We start from the raw sequence: 25,299 nt of genomic DNA, 5'->3' as shown, positions 1-25,299 counted from the left end.
CACTCACACTCACAATATTTGGGGTTGATGAATTAGGGGTTAACCCACTTCAGTTGGCCCAAAATAGCCCACAATTGGGAAGTTTTAACACACTACACCATCATGTCCGTATCATCTCCGACTTCATCTCCATTTGCCACCTCACTTATCTCCGGCCGATTCTCACATTCTCCACCACAGGAACAAATGTCAATGCACTCAAGTCCAGCAATGACACACTGGCATTTCTGTCCGCGACAACCTTTGTCAGTGCAGTACAAATGAGTTCGGTCTCTAACCTCTGCTGGTGCCGATTCATTCTGGTACATTGTTGGACGCAGTTCATCCTTTGCATTCACATGCCAACCATGGCCAACTGAATTTATGTTCTCAGGTTTTACGATGTGACTCTGACACCACACTGCTACTTGGTATTGGGCCCGCAATACATGTTGTTCGAAGGCATCATCTATTGGTGGCAGTATCGATGCGGGCTTATCCAGTGGTGGTGGTGAGTACGAAACGAAGCTCATTCAGTGAACTGAGATTTTTAGTTTTTTTACCATGCATGAGAAGGACAAATCGCCTTGCGGTATCTAGGAAAGTAGGCACATCCTGGAATGCTTCCAGGCCCTGTAAGGCATCTGAATTTTTGGTGAGAGCTGAATATGCCGTTGGCTTTCCAAGTCTGTATAGAGCACTTGTCATGTCACATCCTGACAGAGCATGCACGGCTGGTAAGGACTTGCATGCTGCTTTGCCGAGTTTGGTACTGATATGGTGAACAGGTATGAATCGTTCCTTTGAGGCGAATTTCCCTGAGTGCCCAGCATGCATAAATACTTCATCGGACAGTGCTTCCCTGCTCCAGTAATACACCAACAAGACCAGGACATCCGTGTCATCACACCGAATGATTATCCTTGGATGGTCTCTCGATAACATGATTGCATGCAATACCAGACGAGTGTCCGCCTCCTCTTGTGTGCTGTACAACCCCTCAAGACTGGACACACCCACTTCATTCAGAACTTTGACCACTTCTCCATCTTCAAATCCACCTGCCAGTACTACCGATTTATCTGCAGGAAGGAGATCTTGTCCATTGTCGCAGATGTACTGACAGATGAATGAAGCGAGACTAGCCTTGTTGGTACTGGTTTTGAGGAAGTTCCTGTAGTTCGGAACGTCCCTGTTCCCTTGTATCTGGTAGTTGAATCCGGAATCCATCATCCCTCGTCTGTGTCGTTCAGTCGACTTAATTGAATGTTCTCTGTCGTACCGGTCAAAGACCAACGTCACAACGTCAATGGAAGGATCCATGTCACTGTTCTTCAGAAGATGCACAGTTCGGTTCAGAACCACCTTTCCAAGATCATTGAAAGTCTTGAAATGATTCTCGTTCAGGGCCTGACACATTGCCATGCCATCAATGAGGTATGCAGAAGACTGCGATGACGTCGGGGAATTCTGACTAGGAAGGACAAGAATTTCATCCGTATTTGCTTCCAGCTTTTTGGCAAGATCTGCTTTGTTGGTTTTCCTCATCGAACCATCGTCGTGGAACATTGAAGGTGGAACAGCTGCTAGTTCGTAGGAGAGGACCTTGCGCATATCCACGTCACGGTTCTTTGACACTGCAAGCAGTCTTCTGAAGAGTACCTCCGTATAGATCATTATCTTCCTATCCTTATCACTGGAAAGACACTTCCTCATAGCAGAAAATGTTTTGACTACTGTCTTGGGGATTGGATCCCAGAAATTCCTCTTCTTTTCGTGAACTGATTGAACATTTCCCGACCATTTTGTGGCACTCCATTCATCGACTCTTCGACTTCTTCTGATGCCACCTGACCATTAGTTATATTAACTAGGGAGGTTGCCACACTTTCCAGGTCAAATGGATCTTGGCATTGTTCCTTGATGTATTCCTTGATGACTTTAACATCATTCTGGTCCTTGGTCACTCGAGCACGTCCAAGTTCTTCATGTGTATTCTTGGACTTGGTAGGTATACACATTTCTTTGAATCGTTCTGCGTATTCCCCGGTTATGTGGCGGGTCAGCAGCCAGCGAACTAAGGCTCCTTTCCTCAGTGTGTAACCGATGACACCACCTTGGCTTTTAGCCTCGCGATTGATACTCTGTTCGAGAGCCTGATCTGTAGGAACGCAGTTGAAAGTCCTTTCTGAGCGTTTCACAATGAAACCACCTTCCGACATGTGCTGAAACATTCGTGGAGCTGACACCTCCAAGTGAGGCATTTCCGCAACATAGACTGGGGTGTATCGTGCATAGTTGATGCGGCCTGCCAGGAAGAAGTACGGTATGACTTCAAGGACGGCGGTAAGGTGCATTTCAAAATCGGCCTCACGGTCTGCCCAAAGTAACTTCAAGAAGGTGTCACCAGCATCCAGAAAGCTAATCCAGTAACGAGTACAAATGAGTTAGGTCTCTAACCTCTGCTGGTGCCGATTCATTCTGGTACATTGTTGGACGCAATTCATCCTTTGCATTCACATGCCAACCATGGCCAACTGGGTTTATGTTCTCAGGTTTTGCGATGTGACTCTGACACCACAAGAATGTTGCTGATTGTTCTCTTCCTGTGTCTTTGAACTTCTTCATTGTACTGAGAAGAGAGGATGACGAGCACATTTCAATCTCCTGACACACAGCAGTGCAGGCTTCCTGGGATTGCATTTTGAAGGTATTCTCGAGATCTGCAATGAAGTGTGTGGTCTCATCATCCAACCAGGGCAACTTGTTTTTCATTGCAAAGGTTTCGGCAGCTGATAGAAACAAGTGTACCAGTGCTTCGTGTACCAGTCGGATTCCTCTTAGACCTCTGGCATACTGCTTCCCTTGCAACATCAAACTCACGGACGCATCAGCATACACTTCAGGTACTGTCAGCATGTTGTGGAGACCACCATCACTAAACAGCTTCCCTATAATAGCTATGAAAGCCATAGTGAGATGCATCCCACCAAGCCTCATCGTCACTCGACCAGCCAAGGGATCTGGCTCAGTCCAAAGAATCTGTTCAGCCTTGCTATATATTGCCAGGTCAGCAGTGACCAGAACATGTTCTTGTCCCAATGCAGTTGCAATTTCAACCAATTTGAGCAAAGTCGTGTAGATCGTAGAGAAGTCAGAGGGTGGCGCATTAATGAATGGGAGATACCATATTCGAGTCAGTGGAATTTCTTTCTCGCTAACTAGAGAATTGAATCCACCCCAAGCCGGAACATGTGAGGTTTCAGGGGCACTTGCACGGGCCATTTCCCAAATCAAGTCTTTTCATACCACATCACGAGCAGACTTATCCAGTTCTTTGACTTCCCATTTCACACATGGTTCTGGTTTAGTATGGGGTTTGTTGTAGCGTTTGATTTCATCCTCATCACAGCTCTGTGCATCTAGGGTTTTTCGGTTTGATCTTGGAATGCAAGGTGTTTCTTCTGGCCAAGGGGACCTTTGATACAACACCACAGCCATTGAATGTGTGGTGTTCTTTCCATCTATTGTCTGTTCATTTTGATTGAAATTGTCAATTGCGGAATCAACAGTGGTCTTAACATTCTCAGGATCATAGACAGAAATGTCACGTGGTATATCAACGTCAGACTTGGTTGACAGCTGGTCCAAAGCAATGGCAGTGAGGAATCTACACACTTCATCATAAGGTATGCTGTGTCCAAGAGAGGACAGGTCATCTGTCAGTTCTCGACTACCATGGTCGTGGTGCAGCTTGACACCTCAACCAAATGTTATTGGGGTATGGATTTTACAAACTAGAGAAATCATGTTGTGACATATTGCAAGAACTCTCATTTCAATGTTTCCCATGTCAGTCTCAGATTCATAGCTTGTAGCGCTGTCAAAGTCTTTCTTTGAAGTACACAATGCAATGAAATCATACAAACGATTCGGAACAAAGTCCTTGCACTTTTTTTGTCTCCATATTCCCACTAGAATCATAACGATCAGATTGAAATGTAATGTCACCGATACATTTCCTGATGATACCAGCTGCCTTATGCAAGACAACAGTGTCCTCTTCTGAATTGACATCATCAGAGGATTCGAGTTCACATTCACCAATTTCATTTACATGCAGTTGTAGCCTCACGACGTGTTTCAAGGCCTCGGCAACTCTGATATCCCCTGAGCATACAAGATCAGACTTCCCAGGCTGGACGATGAATGAAATCCTGTCTCCGAAATGCTTCTGTAATTTCTCCTTCAATCTCCATGTAGTACAACACTCGTTGGTTTTAGAGTTAACCTCTGCTGATATAGCGACCAATCATTCATTCAGGACAGACACGGTTGTGATAGAGATGGTTTTGGACAGGACAGTCTCTTCAATCTCCTTACACAAACTTTTGAAGGTACACACATTGTCAGATTTATCAACCTTAGCCCTAGCACTGGCAGCTTTAATGGTTAAGCGAGATGTAATGCGAATAGCAAGAGTGATTATATTTTGCATCCATTGCAAACAAGTCAGTGTTTGACAGCATTCGCATTTGAATCTCGTAGTCGTTTCTCTGAATGGCTGCATCAAGCACTCTTTGCCGTGTGGTGGCCCCCATCCCATTTGAGACGTACGACAGTTTCTCCTTCCGGCTATGTGATTTCCCACATATGAAACAGCCTGATCGAATGTCAAATTGCGACGTGTCATATCGCCGGAGACGAGACAGTCCAACCGTAGGTCCACTACCTGTTGCGCCATCGTCAGTGACACCGTCAGCACATGTACCAGTGTTTCTTTCGGCTATCTGGATATTCCTCTTGTTCGTATAATTTGCTCTGCACTTTTGGTGGAATTTGATAACAGTCTCTCCTTTTAGGATGTCGTTTTTCACTGGAAACAGCCAATCATAGTCACCATCTTTACGAAGTTTGGCAGCTTTCAGAATGGATTTCAATCCTTCGACTGTAGGATTCTGGACAACTGGGTTATCAGCTTGGGTTTTGGATAATGAAGGCTCGCAAAATACGCAGCATTCGGAAAGACTCGCTCTTCTCCTCTTCTGAAGGGGTTCTTCTGGTGGTCCCATACTTTCTTGAACCTGTAAGGAAAAAGTTTGAGGTATCGGTCAAAGGTCAAGGTCACAGTGAGGTCAAACATCAAAAACATGTTAACTCGAGAACAGAAGAATCTACCAGTGTCAAATTACACCACGTGATTCAGGAGGGTGATGGCTCGCGCTTAGAGTTCGGTCAAAATCGGTCATAGTGAGGGCAAACATTCGATTTTTGATGGTTTGGTACAGAATCATCGTAGAAACTTCTGGTTTGCGTCGCGACCTTCTCGAGACAGCTTTTATTAGACAAGGTCAGAGGTCAAGTTGACTATTTCGTACGTACCAGTCTATGACTGCTTGTTTGTTACTTACGAAATCTAAAGGTTTCGTAAGTATATTGATGACTTCCGTCCTCTGTTTGTGTGTTTGAGTGTTTGTTTGTAGGCACGATAACTCGAGAACGGAAGAAGCTACCAATGTCAAATTACACCACGTGATTCAGGAGGGTGATGGCTCGCGCTGATTAGATTTTGTTCAAAATCTGTCAAAGGTCAAGGTCACAGTGAGGTCAAACATTCGATTTTTGATCGTTTGGTACAGAATCATCGTAGAAACTTCTGGTTTCCGTCGCTACCTTCTCTCGGACAGCTTTTATTAGACAAGGTCAGAGGTCAAGTTGACAATTTCGTAAGTACCAGTCTATGACTGCTTGTTTGTTTGTTTGGTTTTTGTGTTCGGTCATTAAGGGTCTCGTATCACTCTCTCTGCTAACCACACCTCCACCCCTCACCTGTCTTTTACTTCTTTTTTTTTCCTCATCCCCTCCCCCTTACCCTTTTCTCTCACTCTGTCTCCTCCTTGATCCCCCCTCATCAAATGCAGCACTCTCCTCCCACACCTGTCGCTGTCTTTGTCTCCCTCTTACATCCCTCCCTCCCGCAGTGAATAGCAATATTTGGTGAGATGTCGCTCTCCTCACCTCCCCCCTCGCTCCACCTTCTTCATCCTCTCTGCCTCCCTCCTCTTCCCCCCCCCCACCTTTATTTTCACCATCAGCGAAGCAACGGGTTGCATTTGCTCATTTTCACTTTGGGAGTCCTCCATCTCCCTCCACAAATGTAACGATATTTTAACTCTATACCACTTGTACTTCTGACAGCCTCACTTTTACTGAGTATTTTACCCCCAGCATATCAAACAGCAGAATGTCAGTGTCTTAAGTTTACCCCATCTGCATCACTGCAAATAAGTTGAATTTTGTTGCCCTTGGTTGACATATTCATGGAATCGCCCTGTAAACTCTCTAGTTTGTACTGTTTAAAGAATGTGGATACTGCATATTGTCGAACAAGTATAATTTTGTGGAATGTTGTTTTGCCCTCCTCATTCCTTTTTCTCTTGCAGTGCCACCATCCTTCCCCCCTGGTCCTAGTCAGCTTATCTTGAGTCGGGGAGCAGGAGGAACTGAGCTGGAGGCAGAAGATCCATTGGCGGTTGAAAAGGAAAGATGGCGACAACAACATAAACACCGAGGGCAAAGCAGAGACACGACCAAAGCCACACGAGGTCATGATAGCTGATTGGTTCTTCAAAATGACTTGCATTTATATTGCTTAACGAATGTATAAAAATGGTTTGTCAGGTTGCTTTTATAAAATCCTTTATTGAATTTCAAAAAAAATACCCCAAAAAAGTCATGCTTGCAAAGTGTGAAAATTATCTTCACATTCTACCACGACAACATACAAGAATAGAAATTTGTTTTCTTCAGCTTCACAATTCGGTTCTTGGTGATTGCACCTCCTCTGTAATCTCTCCCTGCACTGTGTTGTCTTGGTCTTCTGTAACATCTGAATCCATGTTTTCCCTTTCGTCCCAATCTGCAAGCTGATGCTCCTGGAGGAGTTGGCTTTGAGATGGGTGGCCGAGCACCAAGTTTCTAATGGCAAAGCTGGTCATCAGTATGCTGCAACGATAAAAGATACGATAACTTGATTTAAATTGTTCTTTAGACAGGAATAAATAACATTTTCAATGCAGTCCTGTATACACAGTTGACTCATTAATTGAAATAAATATATTCTGTAGATCTTTCAAATTAACAATAATTATTTATTTTAAGTTAGAGATATTGCTTCTGCTCTACCTGTCAGTTTATCCCACTATGAACAGAGCATATATTTTGACCACCAGTCATAGGTTTTCCCTTACCTTGTGGCCAGAATTATGTTTAATGGTTTTCCCTTACATTCTCAAGGAGTTGGGCAGGAATTTGAAAGGAGAGGCGAACAATTGCCGGCACCATAAACAAATCCCTGCCCTAATTACTGCTGGGAAGGCAATGGCAAACTACCCAGTAAATAGCCCTTGAAAAGAAACTGCTTCGGCCTGACCGACGTTCTGTAGCAGAGTATGGTTGAGTTATTGGACACTGAGTTGACCCTTGCCAATTCCAATCTGCAGTGAAATAGAATAACTGGAAACGTTTCAGGTGTATGTTATACAGTAGGGCAGAGAGCTCCCAATTACAAAATAATTCCAGCCTCATGGAATTGGTGAGAGTGATTGACAGGATTGCCTTGACTGTGTCGGAGTGGCGACCCATCCAGGATTGTGACCAATAGCCAACGAGACTGCTAAGGCAGCACCAACGCTCTGCACAGAGTATGGTCCCAATGGATGGATTGCCTTGAGGTACGTGCACTTACCTCTCAGCCATTTAACCTTGGTTCAAATCCCAACCCAGCTATAAACTCATCCCGGTGTTTTACAGGCAGGGTCATTCATCAATGTGTGTGCTGTCCCTCAAATGGACGTTAGAGACGTACCATCCACCGGCAGTAGTAGTGGACGTTAAAGATCGTACGGTGTTCTTCGCGAAGAGAAAGCGAGCTATCACCAGCACCCTGAACAAATTCCTGCTCAAACCTTAATCGAACGTCAGGCCTGGCCAGCTAGTTCGTGAAAGACTTGGGCCAAAATCTTCCCTGGCCAACCCCACAATAAACTGGGAATAATCATGGTCGTTATAGAAGAAGTGTTTGACAAAGGTGTTTGTTTGATTTGGTGTGTATTAAAATATTTGAGGTGCCATTGTAATTGTATCCTTGCACGTTGCATCTATATAGCAAGTCAAATTATTGACCAATTATATGCTTTGTGCAGATCCCACTGTAAAGTTCGTAACACTCTTGAATAAAAGAGGAGGGAGAAAAAAAAATCCAATAACTGACATAATGTAAAAAAAAACAAACAACAAACACTGGGATATCGATTTTTAGAAACCAAAGTGTTGCCTCATTTGCCTGGGCCAATCAGATAATAGTCAGAATGACTGACTGTTTTGGATACAAGTCACAATAGTTGACTCGAACCGCACTCAGAGCATTTAGCCCCGCCTCGCACACTCGTTCTGAACAAAAATACCATCGTCAACTGAACAAGCTGCTATTATGGCCCATGTACCCGTATCATCCATTACATGCACCCTATTATGTCACATTTTTATTTAAATAATATAACTTCAAATGAGCATGTGCAAGATCGTCATTTTTCCACATGGTCCCCCTCCTTTTCAACACACTTAATACATCGGTTCACAAACTTCTGTAGGCCCTCAGACAAAAAAAACATTTTTGGCTGAATGATGAGCCACGCATGCGTCGTCATCGCGGATACTTTGATTCACTTCTTTCACTTGTTGGTCACTGGCAAAGTGATGGCCTCTTACCGAACAGGTGAAAGTGACCGAACAGGTGAAAGACCAAAGGGGCCAGGTCAGGACTGTACGGAGGATGCTCCAACACCTCAAAGTTCAATTGCCGGAGGGTTTCCACAGTGTGGGTGGCAGTGTGTGGATGGGCATCGTCATGAAACTCCTTTTGACAGTAGCCCTCGGCATTTCTGTCGAATAGCTCGTTTCAACTGGTCTCGGAGCATTTCACAATAATGGACACTGTTTACCGTTGTGCCCCCTTCTTGATGGTGTTCAAAAATTGGGCCTTGTAAGTCCCAGAAAAGTGTGAACATCACTTTTCTCTCCGATGGTTGACTTGTGAACCTTTTTGATTGGTGATGTTGGATGTTTCCATTCCATACTCTGGCGTTTGCTTTATGGCTCGTAATGGTGGATCCATGTCTCGTCTCCAGTGACAATGCGTCTCAAAATAGCATTCCCTTCATGACGAAAGCGGTAAAAAGGCTTTGGCAGATGGTCACACGGTTGTGCTTGTGCTCCTCTGCGAGTCTTTTTGGAACCAGTTTTGCAGAAACTTTATGAAAGCCACATCGGTTGTTGACGATTTTATGTGCAGAGCCATGATTGATGTTAATATGTTGTTATACTTCGTCAATAGTCGACCGTCGGTTATCCAGAATCATGGCGCGGACTCGTTCAATGTTTTTCTTCTGTTGTGGACGTGGATGGGCGTCCAGATCGTTCATCTTCTGTGACACTTGTGCGACAGCTTTTGAACATGGTAATCTAATGATACACACTCTGCTGCGGTAAAGCACTATTCCCATATTGTGCTGAAAGTCTGCGATGGATTTCTTCCCCTGGTAAGCCTTCAGCCCACAAAAAATGGTATCGCTGCACGCTGCTCTTCTTTGGTGCAAATGGACAGCGGAGCGGTCATGTTAACTCCCTTACAATGACACAACTACTGATTGCTCAAGGGTGAAACTGCACAGACAGTTTGTGCTTGTACCTGCAAGTACAATAAGCAATGTAGTCGACACAAGACAGTTTTTAATAAATCATTGCGGATACTTTTGACTCACCCTCGTGTATATTCCCCCATGGCCAGTCGATCATATGCATAAAGTTGTGTATCATTACACACTCCGCTACATATGTATGAAGTTTTATATCGATATGTTAAGCTGTTCTGGAAAAGAATTTTTTTTTTTTTTAATGTTTTTATTTTCAAACCAATATCGCCACCAGACTCCGTGACCAATGATGTCTTGCATTTAATTATTCACTCGCATCGGGTCGTAGATGAAATTTCAGATTTTTCGTTGAAGGATTTTGATTCAACCAATTATGGCCGGAATACCACTTCACTTCACTGATGACATTGACATGCCAAGTTTCAATTTTTTTCGTTGAGCGGTTTTGGAGAAAGATGTCCAAATGTTTTTTTTTCCTTTGATCCAATATGGCTGCCATACCATGTGACCGATGTCAGATTTATCAATAAAATATCCTCCGGGGGGGGGGGAGGGGGGGAGTCACTCCTTTGTTTAAAGTTTTGCATCGATTGGACAAGCGATTGCAGAGAAAAACATTTTTAAAGCAAAAAAATATATAAAAGTGGACGAGCACACAGAGACAAACAGACAGCGTTGCAATAGTCGCGTGACGCGCATCCCCTTCGGGACGAGACACGATTATATAAATAATACAGAAAAAAAAAATCAATCGTGGTTACTTCCCCATTGAACATTCACCACAAACATTTTCAACCTCTTCCTCTCTTGTATATTACCTCCTTCGAAACATGTGGCATTTTTTGAAAGCAAATCGCAGAAGCCGATGTGTCAGTCTCTCTGCCCTCCTCATCTTTCTTCTCTCCCTCTCCATTGCGATATTCAGAAGATTTTCTGCCCAGTCAGGAAGCATTCCGTTCCCTGCCACATCCCTTTCCACATTCTGCCATGCTTGCAGGATGGGAAACAGATTGGGTTCTGAGGATTCGATGTTTACGTCACTTCCTTTGGATTTGAGAGGTGATTGGGAACATGAATGAGAATTTGTAAGGATGTGTCACATGCTCAAAAATAAATTCACACATTTCACAACATTAAAATATAATTGACAATTTCGTGCATCCATGACCATTCTGGGTCCAGAGCATTGTTTCTCCCACAAGCCATGAATGTTTCCGTGGCTAAGAAATAACACTGCTCTGTGGCTGTAGGTACGGGTGTGAATTTGGTCATGATAATGGCACATGATGGCCTACCCTTTCCAAATGCCCCATCAGGTCACTAACATACACTAACGGATGATTGAAGGTGGGACATCTGGCTTCACGTCCCACCAAGACGGCAAACTTAGTGATGCAATGTCCTGTTTGCAAAGGCACCAGGATGACTACATTTGGGGCAGGAATCTTCTTTCATATGCAGCACAAGACTGCAGGGTAGCATCATCGGTTGAGGGTGCGGCCGTGCCGCTATCAATGTAACACCCTCTGCAGGTTAAGGCATAATTTAGAGTTTGTTCATGGTGTCGGTGAGAGCTCGGCTATTCTTCATGAAAGACACCATGGGATCTTTAACGTCCATCAACTGATGCTGACAGATGGGACACACTTCAACGTCCATCCGAGGGACGGCACGAATGTTGATTCTTCACCCTGTCTGCATTTTTTGGTGTTTAATGATGTTTGTTGTAAAATTTCTGATGGTGTTTATTTTGTAGTCCATCGCATGCTGTTTGAGGTGTTATCCCTGTATGTTTACTGTGCGATTACTCGTAAAATGGGAGGGAACACCCTCTTCACGTATAACTGCTTGTAAGTGTTGGGTTAGTTTCTACTTAAGTTTAATTTACACTGTTGGAACCACCCTAACCACAAAGCCAACACCAGGCTGATAGACAGATCATTAATGAAAACTAGAAAAAGCACAGGGACCAGAACACTGCCTTGAGGAACCTCAGCCTGGACAGGAAGAGGGGATGAGAGAATTCCATTGAGGGCTACAATGTTGACTGCGACAGGACAGGAAGTCTGCGAGCCGTGAGTGGAGATTGCCTTGGACACCATAGTAAGAGAGTTTGGTGAGCAGGGCAGGGTGCCAGACCGTATCAAAAGCATGCGATATGTCTAGGGAGATGGCTCTGATCTCATGTCTGGCATTGAGGACCTCCATTCATTGTTTGGAGAGCAGGAATAGCAAGTCCAGGGTAGAGTGACCTGGTCTGAATCCAAATTGTTAATTGGAAATCAAGCCATTGGAGAAGAGGAATGATTTCATGTCTGAAGCGATGATGGATTCCATAACCTTGCTGATGATTGTGAGAAGGCTGATTGGTCTGTAGTTGCAGGGATCTGTTTTTGCATCTTTTTTATGCAGGGCGGTAATGTTTGCTGATTTCCAAGCAGATGGCAGATGACCTTGAGTAAATGAGAGGGTGAATAGAATAGAGAGGTTGAGTAAGAGCAGCAGAGCAGGTTTTTTTAGGACATGTGAGCTGATGCCGTCTGGACCGGTTGCAGAATCTGAGTCGAGGTTTGACAGCAAGCTCTCCACCTTGTCAGGAGAAAAGGACACAGAATCCAGGAATAGCTGGGTGTGATTGTGTTTCGGTGGGAACAGAAAGTGATGGGTTTGGGACACAAGATTTAGTAGCAAACACAGAGTTTAGGCATTCAGCCTTTTCATGTGCGGTGTCAGCTGTGCGGCCATTTTAGGTAAGGGAGGTGATGGAGGGGGAACATACACCTGAAAGACTTAACAAGATGCCACCAGGATTTGGAGGAGGGAGACAGGTTTGAGAGTTCAGACTTGAAATTAGAAAGATGTTGTTTCCAAGCTCTCCTCAGGATAGACACACACTTGTTCTGAGCTTTGTGGAAGGAACTGAGATTGCCTTCAGTTGGATTTGCCTTCGATGAGGTGAAAGCAAGTTGTTTCAGGACAACTGCCTTGCCACAAGCTTCAGTGATCCATGGGCAGGAGGAAGGGTAGGACAACTAAAGAGGAAGGGGGGTTAAATCTGTGCATGGGGGAGAGCAAGTTTCTTTGAAAGAATTCCCAGGATGAGATGATGTTTGAGAAAGTAGAAATGGGAGACCAGTCTGGAAGTTTGATGGCTGCTTGAAGTCCTTGCCAGTTGGCCTGAATGAAATGCCAGACTCGACAGCACTGAGGTGGTTCTCGATAACAGCCAGAGAGATGTTGACTTTGACAAGCATGTGGTCTGAAGAACCGATTGGGGCAGAGGAAAAACAGCAGATGTTTTCAAGGAAATTGTTTCAAAATCAGATCTAGAAGAGATGGAGTACCGTAGGTTGAAATCCGGGTTGGGAGGTTGACAGATTGTGTCAGTACCAATGTGTCACAGCAGTCTTTTGCTGAAGTGCCATTGGCAGGTGAGAAAGGAACTCACACCCAGCCAGCTGGCATGATGACAATTGAAGTCACCACATATGAGGAAGAGAGTTGGGATGAGAGGATCGAAGTTTGTCCATGTTTTTGGAGAGCAAGATGTAAATTGAGTCATCACTGTTTGGTGGACGTTACAACACACATATATAAACATGAGGTGGGAGTGGAGGGGAAGCTGTAGCCAGAGGTATTCCTGAGGGTGTGGAGTGGTGGTGGGGGGAGTGAGGGCAGTGCATGGGGAGTGAGGAATAGAGTTTTTGATGAAGAGCAACTCCGTAGCCAGGACGAGGCTCAGGTCTATCATACCAGAGGAGGGAGTAACCAGGGAGCGAAACTAAGGAGTCAGAGACGTCTTGAAGAAGGAAAGTTTCTGTTAAACAGATCGTCTCTGGTTTGTCAGTGGCAACCAGTATGGAAATATTGTTACTAATCTGGAAGCCATGAGCACACAAACATACAGGTCCTATAGGACAGTTATATCGGTAAGTATGTGTTTTTAGTTGGGGTCCCCATCCCTCGTTTAATGGGTGAATAAATGTACATGCACTGTGAGTTATTTTGATAGGGTTTTTACATCTCCAACTACAACAACAACGCCATCTTCACTCTGACAGCGACAACCCTCTGCTCCCAGCATGCTCCGCGCGCTCGCTGAAATGCGGGCGTGTTCGGAATTCGTTCGGGGATGGAATTCCATTCCCAAATATGGACATGAACTGATTCGCTTGGCAGCGAGCCAAGTAAGGGAGTGCGTCGTGGCCCACCGACTGGAGGACAGGCCACGCCCGAGCGAACCGCGCTCGAGGCTGGGTCACGAGCCCCCAAAAAAGCGCGCCCCAAAAAAGCGACGAAAAAAACCATTGAAGATTGCGTCCCGTCTGCTTGAGCACGCTTCTGTCTGGGTCTGCGGCTGACTGCATCGCGTGCATCCAAGGCGTCTCGTCTGGCGCATTATGACAAGCGGTCGACCATCTCATCACGGGAGATCACCTTGTCTCGCCTCCTCTGGGTTCGGCTGCCCTGGTCCGTTCTTTGGCGACTGGTGCTCCGGGAAGGTGCGGACGTCGAGCTGCGCGAACGCGGCCAGGTAGCCAGCACGTTCTCTTCCCTCTGAGCTGAAGGGGCAATAAAGACTTCGAGGTCCATCTCTTTCTGGGTATTTGTGTGTGCGTGTGTGTCCGTGGGCCCTGTCTCTAAGTAGTATTGTTTAAGGAATTGCTTGTACATTTGATGCCCTTCTTTATTCGGATAACTCTGCCCTTACGTGCTCCCCTCGTCCCCCCATTATTGTAAATAAATTCCCCCCTTGTTGAATGTCCCAGCTTGTCCCCTGTCATTTATTTTATTGGCTTATCAGGGTGTGTGTTGGGAAATAGCGAGACAGTAAATTGTGCATTTGGACCGACAGGCCTCGGTAACCATCCGCTCGGGTTACACACGGTTTGAGCACGGTAACGTCGTCCCACTCGAGGCCTGTCAAGGGTGTGAATTCCCCGGTAAGCTTTGCCGCGTGGGTACTTAGGTATATTGAAGTTTGGCAATTAACCCTACCCCACGCGGTCGAATTATTGGCGATTCATGGTACTGTAAGGGGGCCCGTGCCTTTCGGACTTATCCGAGGGTCACGACCTAAATTCCGGTGTGTTCGGTGGAGCCGACTCTACTGCTCCCCCTTGCGGTCGTGCTCGCCACCGATACCCGGCACCACAACAATATATCGTTTTTAGCCCTATCTCTCCATGGTGTAGAATGACTTAACTTTAATTCTCGTATCCAGATCCAGATTTGCATCTTCACCAAAATCGAATCAATTTGTTGTGGTAACACATCCAACCTGCCCATCAAGTTTCATCCAAATCCATCCACAACTTTTTGAGCTATTGTGCCACATATTCGTTTTGCCCTATCTATTAGCAATGGTGAAGAATCACTTTAACAAAATTATCGGATTCAGATCTTCACCAAAATTGAATCGATTCTTCCGTGTCACACACCCGACCTGCCCACGAAATTTCATCTGGATCCCTTCACAACATTTTGAGATATCCTGCACACAAACAAACAGACAGAGAGGGGTTGAAAACATAACCTCCTTCACCTTCAGTGCCAGAGGTAATAAATCCTTTTAAAAGGTAAGAAAGCATGTTTCAGTCATCTGCTTTCCTTGTGGGTTTGCCGTCATTTCGGCTTATTTGGATGACCTTGGGGAATGGTAAAAGTGAAGTGAAATTGAACGCACTGCCTTAAAAGACCGCTTGGACCAGCTCGGAATTATTCCGTACTAACGGATACTTGACGACTGTATATATAATCCTCATTTCCAATGTTGAAACACAACTAACGCAGACACGTCATGCATTGAAAGAAATGTACCATTGAGAATGGCTTCTCGTAGGGAGATGAGCCGAGTGAGATTGTGCTTGATCTCAGCCAGTGTTTGATTGAAGGAAATGTATCCATAGCAGGCTGGTTCACTGGAGAGAGGATAGACCCGATGGTACGATCCAGAAGGGAGCTAGTAAGAAATAAGAAAATCACAAGGAGTGAGAAGATACAATGAATAAAACTTGCAAGTCTAACACTAAAGAGAATTGATGGTTGATGCTCCCTTCTGGTTCCTGTGATATGGAAGCAACAGAATACCACATTCTGCTTTCACATCACATTTACAAAAATTTAACATGACATCCAATTTCCTTTGTGATCGATAAGATCTCATGAGAAATCATTAGGAATTTTTTTAAATGGTTAAAACCTTGACCAATCCAGTAGAAAACTCATGGCTGTTTTCTGATGCTGCTTCCCCTAATGTAAAGGCAAGCAACTCTCAAAAACTAACCTTCATTGTCTCACCAATACTCAAAGATGTATTTTGCCAATTTTGAGGGTCATTTTCATCACTTGTTGGGTTCAGAGGTGTTTCAACAGCAACTGAGCCTGAAAGGACCTCAATAGACACTTGCAGGTCTGAAGTTATGAAGTTCTCTAGATGAAGGCCTATGGGAGTAAAGGTTGATGGAGCACAATCATAAATTATGTTTAATGCTAAGTACAGATCCTACATTTAATATGAAGTAGTGTCTGTTTATAAGATTGGAAACAAAAAATATGATTACCTGGAAAATCAGCAAGGAAGACTGCTTCCTCTCCCTCAGACAACTGTGCATCCAGTTCACGAAGACGCTGTCGCCATGGAGACAGCTCCGCCAGGAGGGGCAGCAGCCATGGTGTTGGGCGCAAGGGAGACCATTTGGCTCGCACAAGGTCCACTCTTGGATCAACAAGCCTTGAAATTGACATGATTCAATCAGAAAAAGAAGTGGAGTAAAATATAAAATGGGAGAATGAAAGTGGGGAGAGGGGTACCGACCATAAGAATTAATATAGATGTTGGAAATGTCCAAATTGTTAATTTGTACCATTATAACTTCTTGTGATTGGAAACTATTACATCCAACAGGATAGTTCAAAGATTGCACTGTATACTTGCCATTTTCTTGTCTACAATGAATTTGATTCTTGTCAAGATGGGATCTGACAAAAAAAAATCATTCTGGTGCTTTGCAGGTGTGGCATGGAATATACTGCACCTGTTCTTTTTGAGGAGACAATAAACTGACAATCCCATCAAGCAGCACTTGGTTTCTGGACCATAATGACCTATGGTTCCTTTCAAAAAAGGTGACCAGGGTGTGCCAGTAACCTGGCAAGGTTCCAAATTCTTGCCCCGACTACCACTGGGAAGGCAATGGCCAACCACCTCGGGCATTCCCGGCAAGGAAACTGGATCAGCCACACCGATGCTTAAATCTAGGAGATTTGTGCACTATTTGGATGCATGGAAGGCTACTACAAACTAAACTGACGTAATTACAAGCAAGACATGTTAAGCCAATAAACGTCTGGTATAAATCAGGTCAGGGTCAGGTATGGGAGCATGTGCCAGAACAGCGCGTCGCTGCGTCCACTTTCCGCCGGTACTCCAGGGGCCTCCGTCTGGCCATCCCCCAGGCAGATGCCAGGCCCATCCCCATCTCCTTGAGATGATGGTCAACCTGCTGCAACCATGAGGCACGTGGTCGGCCCACTGGCCTCCTCCACTCATGAGACTCCCTCGCTGAGAGAATCTGGTGAGCAGGATCAGCGTCAGGAAAGCGAGCCACATGTCCATACAGCCGCAGCTGACGCTCACGGACTATGCAGGTAACAAATCTCATCCGAGTCTCTCTCAGCAACCGCTCGTTGGACACAAAATCCGACCAGCAATAGCCAAGGATTCTCCGAAGAGACCCGGTACCAAAGGAATTAAGTCTCCGTCTCAGATCCTTGGTCAAAGTCCAAGTCTCGCACCCATAGAGCAAGACTGGAAGTACCAAGGACCTGAAGACTCGGACTTTCGTCCTCCCGCACAGGTACCGGCAGCGCCACACCCCATGATCCAGTGAATCCATGACTCCCCAGGCCCGACCCAGACGTCTATTGACCTCCGGCTCACAACCTGCGGAGACATGAATATCACTGCCAAGGTAAGTGAATCTATCCACGACCTCAACATCCTCACCACAAACAGACACAGACAGGACAGCAGCATCCAAGATGTCACCGAAAGCCTGGATCTTTGTTTTGACCCAAGAAATCCGTAATCCCAACGGCTCCGACTCCTCATTCAGCACCTCGAGGGCCCCCAAGAGGATGTCTAAAGTCTCCGCAAAGATGACTGCATCATCTGCAAAATCAAGGTCCGAGATCTTGACATTGCCAAGCGATGCACCGCAACTTGATCTCTCCGACATCCTCCCAAAAATCCAGTCCATACAAGTGCTGAAAAGTGTGGGGGCAAGTACACATCCCTGACGAACTCCAGTAACAACTGGAAATAAGTCAGAGGCGGTACCACCACACTTCACAGCACTCTCAGTACCAGAGTAGAGTTCAGACATCAGATCGATCAGTTTCGGTGGCACCCCACGAAGAACAAGAATCCTCCAGAGGACATCCCTATTCACTGAATCGAACGCTTTACAGAGATCAACATAGGCTGCAAGCAGCCCCTGCCGAAACTCTCGTCTGCGTTCAGTGAGGACACGAAGAGCAAGGATACGGTCAATCGTTGACCTCTTTGGTGTAAAGCCTGACTGCTCTGGACGCTGGTGCTCAAGCAGATGGTGGCGAACCCTATCAAGAATTATCCGAGCAAAGACCTTGCCCGGCACTGAGAGCAGCGTCACCCCTCGGTAGTTGTTGCAGTCTTGGCGATCACCCTTCCCCTGCCAGAGAGGGTCAACAAGGCCCCTCTTCCAGTCAGTTGGGATGATGCCTGTGTTCCAGGCAGAGCACAAAACTGCATGCAACAGCGAGTGCAGCATTTCCACCAGCCTTGAGAAGTTCAGCATGGATGCCACAGATCCCTGGAGCTTTGCCCCGTTTCAGCTGGTTCACCGCAGCCCGTGTTTCCACAAGCGATGGTGGACCACAGTTGATTCGAGGGTCAGCAACAGGGATTGTAACACCCTTGACGTCCAACTCGACAGCTGGGGGATCAGCCTGGTACAACCGCTCAAAGTAACCGGCCCAGCGAGCCTTCACTTCAGACTCCTCTGTCAAGAGCCTACCACTCTCTGCTCGAACTGCAGTGCTCCGAGGGATGGGCTTGGATGAACGTAATGCGCGAATTCCCCTGTAAGCGGGACGAGAATCACCTGTCCACAGGTGATGCTCTACCTCCTCACAGATTCCTCGCACATAGGCCTCCTTGTCCACCCTCAGTGCACGTACAGTTTTACGCCTCAGCTCCCTGAACAGCCCAGCTCTGCCATTCAGCCTGGCCCTGCGACTCTGGTCAATGGTATCCAGTGTCCCTTGAGAGACAAAATTCTTCTTTGCCCTGCGGTGAACTCCAAGGCATCCACCGGCAACATCAAGGACGGTGGTCTTGAAGGTGCTCCACAACTCTTCAGGACCCCCTAAGCACCCAGACCCCCCAAGTGTCCACTCAGCCTGTTCGCAAACTCTCAGCTTACTCTCTCATCCCTGAGCTTGGCAACATCCAGCCTAGGCTGGGATGGTACCATTCTCCAGGATTTAAGGTGCAGCTTTAGAGTTGCTACAACAAGCCTGTGGTCAGTATTGAGGAACTGAGCACTCCGGTAGACCCTGCAGTTCTGGATCATCCTCCAACGACCGTCAATGAGGACATGGTCAATCTCCTTTGCCACACCGCCAGCGTTGGAATACCAAGTCCAGCGATGAGCTTGCGGGCGCTGAAACCATGAACCAGCCACCCTAAGTCCATGACTTCTTGCAAAGTCAAGGAACTTAGTGCTATTCTGGTTCATAGTTCCTGACCCATGGGGACCAACACACACCTCATAACCATCCCTATCAGTTCCAGTCGATGCATTGAAATCCCCCAAGACTAGAAGTGTATCTCGTCTGGGGCACTGATCAACCACAGACTCGAGTGTGGCGTAGAATGCATCCTTCACGGTAAGATCACTCGCCTCAGTCGGAGCATAAATAGAGACCAGGGAAATGACACCTAAGGAGTGACGAATCCTTAATCTCATAATACGCTCGTTGACCGGTGTTACCTCAATTATCATTGGGGTCAGCTTATAATGGACACAGCTACAGCAACTCCTTGGGTATGGTAACCATCAGAGCGACCAGACCAATAGTAGGTGTAACCACCCACCATTATCTCGCCGCAATCCGGTCTCCGAACCTCAGAGAGAGCTGCAATCCCGATGTCCAAACGCTTGAGCTCAGATGATAACAGAGACAGGTGATCATCCTCTCTTAGGGATAGGACATTCCAGGCACCCACCCGAAGGGACCGCCTCAGGTTAACCCAAGGAGACCGCCGTCTGGTGGAGCGACACCTCAGCACCACTCCGACACACTCTCCCGCAATCTGACCCAGGGATGTTTCCCCGTGGTTTCCCTCCTATCAAAGACTGGGGGTCCCGGGCTTTGCCCCAATCCCATCATCCGGTGAGCTGCCCTGCGAAGGAAGCTGCACAGGAGGTACTCCCACGGAGTGGGTTTTCAGATTTTTTTGCGTTTTTGCGTTTTGCGGAATGAAGCGTTTTACGGTGGCTGGAGTGCAAATCCTGCCACCAACCTCCAAATAAGAAGTAACCCAACTGCAGGAGGACGTCCGCAGACACAGTTGGGCACTAGATATGGATGGCCGTTGGCTCACAAGGAGCTCCTCCGCCCTTTGACAGGTTTTGTTTTTAATCCTGCTGGGTGTCCATATCCAAACACCCTCCTCACCAGAAAACCTGGTGGGGGAGACGGTTTAGTCGCCGACAACCCGACCATGGAACAGGTTAGTACAGGTTTACATGGTACCTGTAGCAGGTCACAGATCGAACCTGACCTGACAAAAGGTCAGGTTCGATCAGGTATAAAGACCTGACAAAAGGTCAGGTATAAATCATGCTTGTAAATTAAAAAAAAACAGATGAAAACTGCAAACTATCATAATGTTTAATCAATGAAACCTAATAATCAATTAATAAAAACACTTTCTGACACTATCGGAGCACCAAAGGTTAAATTCCAGAACAAACAAATCAATGGGCATTATGTGTGGCATATGTATATATGTGTATATATATATATATATATATATATATATATATATATATATATATATATATATATGGATAAACCTTTGCTGGAATCTGTCATTGAGTGAGCTCCAGATGTCCATGTAGATTTGTGGCTCTTGTACGCCATGCCACGTTTGCAGGATGTGTGCTGCACATGCTGCGTACTGTCTCTGCATGTCTGGGTGATCCTTCCATCTCCGAGTCAATGCCCAAACCTACCCACGTAAATAATGTGATTACAGCAGGATACTCGGTGATGTCACGAAATATTTATTTAAAAACGGATGGTACCTTGAGAGGGCATAGTTCAAGTATACACTTGAATTGAAAAAAATTTTTTATTTCAAAGTATGGTTTAAAAAAAAATCTGGAAGTCTAGTGCTAAGAAACCGTCCCATATAAATGGAGGGGCACTTTGCGCCTTCCTTGATTGAAGCAGTCTTATACACCACCCTATTTAACATGTCCAAGTACTGCAAAACTGAAGGTTCTTGGAAGTGACAAGAAGGTGATTTGTGTTCTACAGTGTTCAAGTATATCATTCAATTTAAACATGTAAAAAAGACATAAAATGCCAGAGCCCCTGTTGTTTTAGTAATTTTGTTGGATGGAGTTAAATAGCAAGCCCATATTTATGTACAACTAAGATGGCCACCAGTCTACCAGTCGGCCATCTTTGATCAGATTGCAAAACAAAGTGGGGTGTACATGAATGCCATCATGTGCTGGACTTGTGCCAAGTTTGAACAAAATCAGACGATGAATGTCTGAGAAATGGTTGGGGACACATTTAAGTCACAAAATGGCTGCCAGTTGGCAATCTTGGATATTATATTGAAAAAAGAAATGGCATGCATATGTAATCCTTCATTCTTTATCTGTGTGCCAACTTTGAGCAAGATCGGTAAATGCATGTCCGAGAAATAGTTGAGGATGTGTTCAACATCAGGTGTTTTTTTACAACTTAAATGGCTGCCAGTCGGCCATCTTTGATCGCATCATGAAACAAAACGATGTGCGTATGTATACCATCAATTGTTGTCTGTGCTAAGTACGAATATTATAATTGGTCCATACAAGTCTGAGATATGGTTACGGACGCATGCACAGACACGAAAATCGAGACCAAATCCATAATCCCCCGTTTCGGACCAAGTTCAAAGGGCGCTAATAAAATGAAGATTGCAATCGTCATATAAAAAAAAGGAATTCCACAATTTGACGCAGTGGCTGTTACACCACCCTATTTAACATGTTACATTTGTTCTTCGTGCCTGTTGTTTGTGTTATTTATAACATCTTTAAAAACAACGTTTCCTGTTTGAAATGATTTTTAATTTTGTTTGACTGCCAGGCAGGCAGACGGAGTAAAAATATTATCTCACGCCTCCCTGCACATCAATTAAATCGGGATTAATTCAGAGCCAAAGTGTGATAAAATGGCAGGTTTGTTTTCCGATTCATGTTCAAAATATAACATTCCGTTTCAATAAAATTGTCCCTCGATCATAAACTGATGTTTGTGGAGAGACGGACAGACACGAACCATTTGCTTGGCCCTGCTTTGTGCTTCATGTGTGCGTGTTCATTCAACTAAAATCGACCTCAAAAGGGGCAGCAAATGCATTCATGCCAATAATTAAATAAAATCACATTTTCATTTTGGTAATAGTTGTAATATGTTAATCATCTTGACATTAAAATTTGGCAATGGGGTGGCCTTAATAATTTGGTGCTACGGGTTTTGCCCCCATGCCGACAAGCAACAGGTTTGTACCCTGCATCATCTGAATTTTTTCTTCGACCATAGTTTCCTTGTCCTTGACGTGATTTGCGACTGAGCTCCTCCATGATACATAATTGCTGAATAAAAATAAATGCCAACTTTTAATGCATTAAAACTTCAACATTGATCGGAGAACCTGTGAGTGCCAAAATAAAACTTTAAATAGATTAATGAACTTCCAAAAGATTAAATCACAAACTGAAAGTAGGAATAAATTTTTGCAAAGTGGAATTGTGGCTCGTGTAAAACAATGGGGGAAATGCATTTGCATGGAACTCTTTACCCCAGGTTTCAGAAACCCTGTCTCTCCTGTCTTTCCATCTTTGTACATGATGCGCACATGCTGGTGCAAACGGCTGAGACAAGAGTGGATGGAGACAAAGATAAATACACTCGTTAGATGAAGACTTGATGTCAATATACAGTATATACGTTGCAATAAAATGAACACTAAAAAAAAAAAAAAGACAAAAGTTTACATCACCAACCACTCCAGCCTGATGGAATCATCCTAGTCCAGATTGCATGGAGGAAGCAAACAACTCAATCGATCAAAAGTACCATCTTTATGACAGAGCGTCAGTGCTGCCGAAGCAGTTCTGAAGCAAAAGTTACGTTGGGTGATTTTCCGTTGCTTTCAGAGCAATCAGTCAGGGCAGAAATTTAGGATTGGCCCAGAGTGCCAGCGATTACCCACCCATTCTTCCGAGGAATATTTGATGTCCACTACCAACCGTTTCTGGCAGATGGGTCCCGAGGCTTAACATCCATTTGATAGGTGGCTCACATATTAATGCATTGCCCTGCATCAAAACATTAGGGTGACAGTTTCTAGGTGGGTTGAGATTCAAACCCAGGCGAGTCAGCTCAAATGCGAGTGCGCACACCTCTCGGCTACCGTCCCAGCCCCCAAGTAATACTAAAATACAGGAAATGGTCACTTTTTGAGAGAATTAAAGCAAGAAAGGGCAGGCAGTTCAAATAAGAAAACGTGGAAAGAAACAAAACTATACCGTATTTTTTGGCGTGCAAGTCGATACTTTTGGAAGACCCTGGAAGTACCATAGGTAGCAATGTGCTGTGACAGTGTCATGGAGGAATTAACACCTCTGTTGTTCTGATTGACAGTTTTACTAAGTGCTGTAGTTTATTTTTATTTCTTCGTATGCAGCCGAGGGCTACTTGGCTGCATAATTTTCTGTGGGCACGGCTGTGCTGCTGATGCAAAGCCCCTATTACCAGTACACCGGTACTCATTTCGCTGACCTCTGAAGGATGACAGGCTGTCAACCAACCTGGTGCTAATTCAACGGCCTGGCAGGGGCACAAACTCAAAACCCTCGGATCTTAAGCCAGCCACCCTTGACCATGAAGCCAACACCAGGCTACTACTGTAGTTGATCAAGCTCCAAATCTAGTTGACTCCAAATCGACACTATCTATGAATGAAGAAAAGAAAAATGGGAGAATTAGCCAATTCGACTTGTACTCCACATCAACTTATCAGCCAAAAAATACAGTAAATGTTGTATTTAAGTCATAATCCAAAACTATCATGAGTTATATTGCAATGAAACAACCACCTATCCAAAAATAGAAAGACAACACAACAAACGTGTAAGAGACAATATGATAAGAAAATTGATTTTTGCAAAAAAGAAAATGCTTCAAGAAGATTCTGTCCCCATACCTGTGTATCATCATATCCCAGGAGTAACCATACAGGCCTCCAGTCCAGGTATTGTAGCCCTTGGGACGGATGGGAATGCAAAATCAACCAAGTGCACGAGGGAACGATAGACTTGCTGAAAAGTGAAACAGTTGCCAGCGATGTGGTCCAGCATGTCATTCTATATCAACAGTATGAAATGTGAGAAAGAAAGAAATCTTGTGACTCATGCAGAGAGAGACCAAATCAAAACGTTTTGCATGCATGAAATTGCAAAACTCGCACCTGGGATATAAAGTGAGAATATGGCAGAAAGAGCTGCTCACAGATGTAGATTACAGTGAAAGCTGCTCCAACATGGTGGATCCATCGCACTCCCTCTCCATTTGCTTCTTTCTTGCTCGTCTTCTTTCCTCCACCTGTTGCTCCACTTGTATGTGTCATTCCCGCTGTCTTTGAATCAATATTTGTGTTCTTGCCCCTCTCCTCTGACTCTCCCGCTTCATCTTTTGTCTCTTTTGCTGTGTCTTTTCTATCAATGGCAAGTTTATTCCTTCCCAATACTTTACTGTCAACCGCTCCTTGCTGTCTCTTCAATTCCACAGTGCTCTCAGGGTAATGACAGATCTCACTTCTGATTGTCTGGTTTCTACCAAATCTCAGTCTCTTCGGCCAATCGGCTGCAAGAAACAAAGGCCCCGTTGCAATCATGGCATATGGAAACATACCTACAGGTAAGGGATGAGGTGAACAGAAAAACAGGTTGGGAAGATTATCACAATTTGTGAAAAGAACCATGAAGATGGAACAAAAAACAATGGTTTGCAGTGCGATGTCAGAGATGGAGAAGGGGAAGGCAAGGATAAAGAAAGAGGAAAGCAATAATATGAATGGGTTCGGACCTGATTTACAGTAGATAACAAATTTGGTGGATAATAACAAATTTACAGTAGTAGAGCGGACAAATTTTATTTGGCCGAACTCCCCCACCACCCCCCCCCCAGCACCATCCACCCCATTCCCCCAATCCACCATCAACCCCACTAACCCACAGCCATTCCCCCCTTCGCTCACCCCTGGAGAAAG

The 25,299-nt window shown here is 45.1% G+C and overlaps 2 protein-coding genes across 6 annotated transcripts in view; one reads left to right on the top strand and one right to left on the bottom strand.

The window, feature by feature from the left end:
• GPN1 (GPN-loop GTPase 1) overlaps positions 1–8,117 on the top strand; it is a 30,011-nt gene extending 21,894 nt beyond the window's left edge. Inside the window, exon 13 of the mRNA XM_085871096.1 lies at positions 6,423–8,117. Coding sequence (XP_085727222.1) covers positions 6,423–6,598 — 176 coding nt within the window. The 3' untranslated portion in view covers positions 6,599–8,117. The remainder of the gene's footprint in view (positions 1–6,422) is intronic.
• GGCX (gamma-glutamyl carboxylase) overlaps positions 6,662–25,299 on the bottom strand; it is a 51,044-nt gene continuing 32,406 nt past the window's right edge. For 4 of the 5 annotated variants that reach the window (XM_085871089.1, XM_085871092.1, XM_085871091.1 and 1 more), the window contains 9 exons: positions 24,499–24,941; positions 24,235–24,293; positions 22,828–22,900; positions 20,819–20,973; positions 16,256–16,425; positions 15,979–16,136; positions 15,513–15,654; positions 10,511–10,736; positions 6,662–6,984 (listed from right to left, as the gene is read on the bottom strand). In XM_085871089.1, the coding sequence (XP_085727215.1) occupies positions 6,792–6,984; positions 10,511–10,736; positions 15,513–15,654; positions 15,979–16,136; positions 16,256–16,425; positions 20,819–20,973; positions 22,828–22,900; positions 24,235–24,293; positions 24,499–24,941 (1,619 nt within the window). In that variant the 3' untranslated portion in view covers positions 6,662–6,791. The remainder of the gene's footprint in view (positions 6,985–10,510; positions 10,737–15,512; positions 15,655–15,978; positions 16,137–16,255; positions 16,426–20,818; positions 20,974–22,827; positions 22,901–24,234; positions 24,294–24,498; positions 24,942–25,299) is intronic. The other variant, XM_085871093.1, reaches the window with a different exon arrangement.

Source organism: Eptatretus burgeri, chromosome 2 (genome assembly GCF_056783735.1).
Source record: "Eptatretus burgeri isolate ZD-2024b chromosome 2, Ebu_testis_v1, whole genome shotgun sequence".
NCBI lineage: Eukaryota > Metazoa > Chordata > Myxini > Myxiniformes > Myxinidae > Eptatretus > Eptatretus burgeri.
The sequence above is the reverse complement of the archived record's forward strand: the minus strand, read 5'-3'. Positions and strand labels throughout refer to the sequence as shown.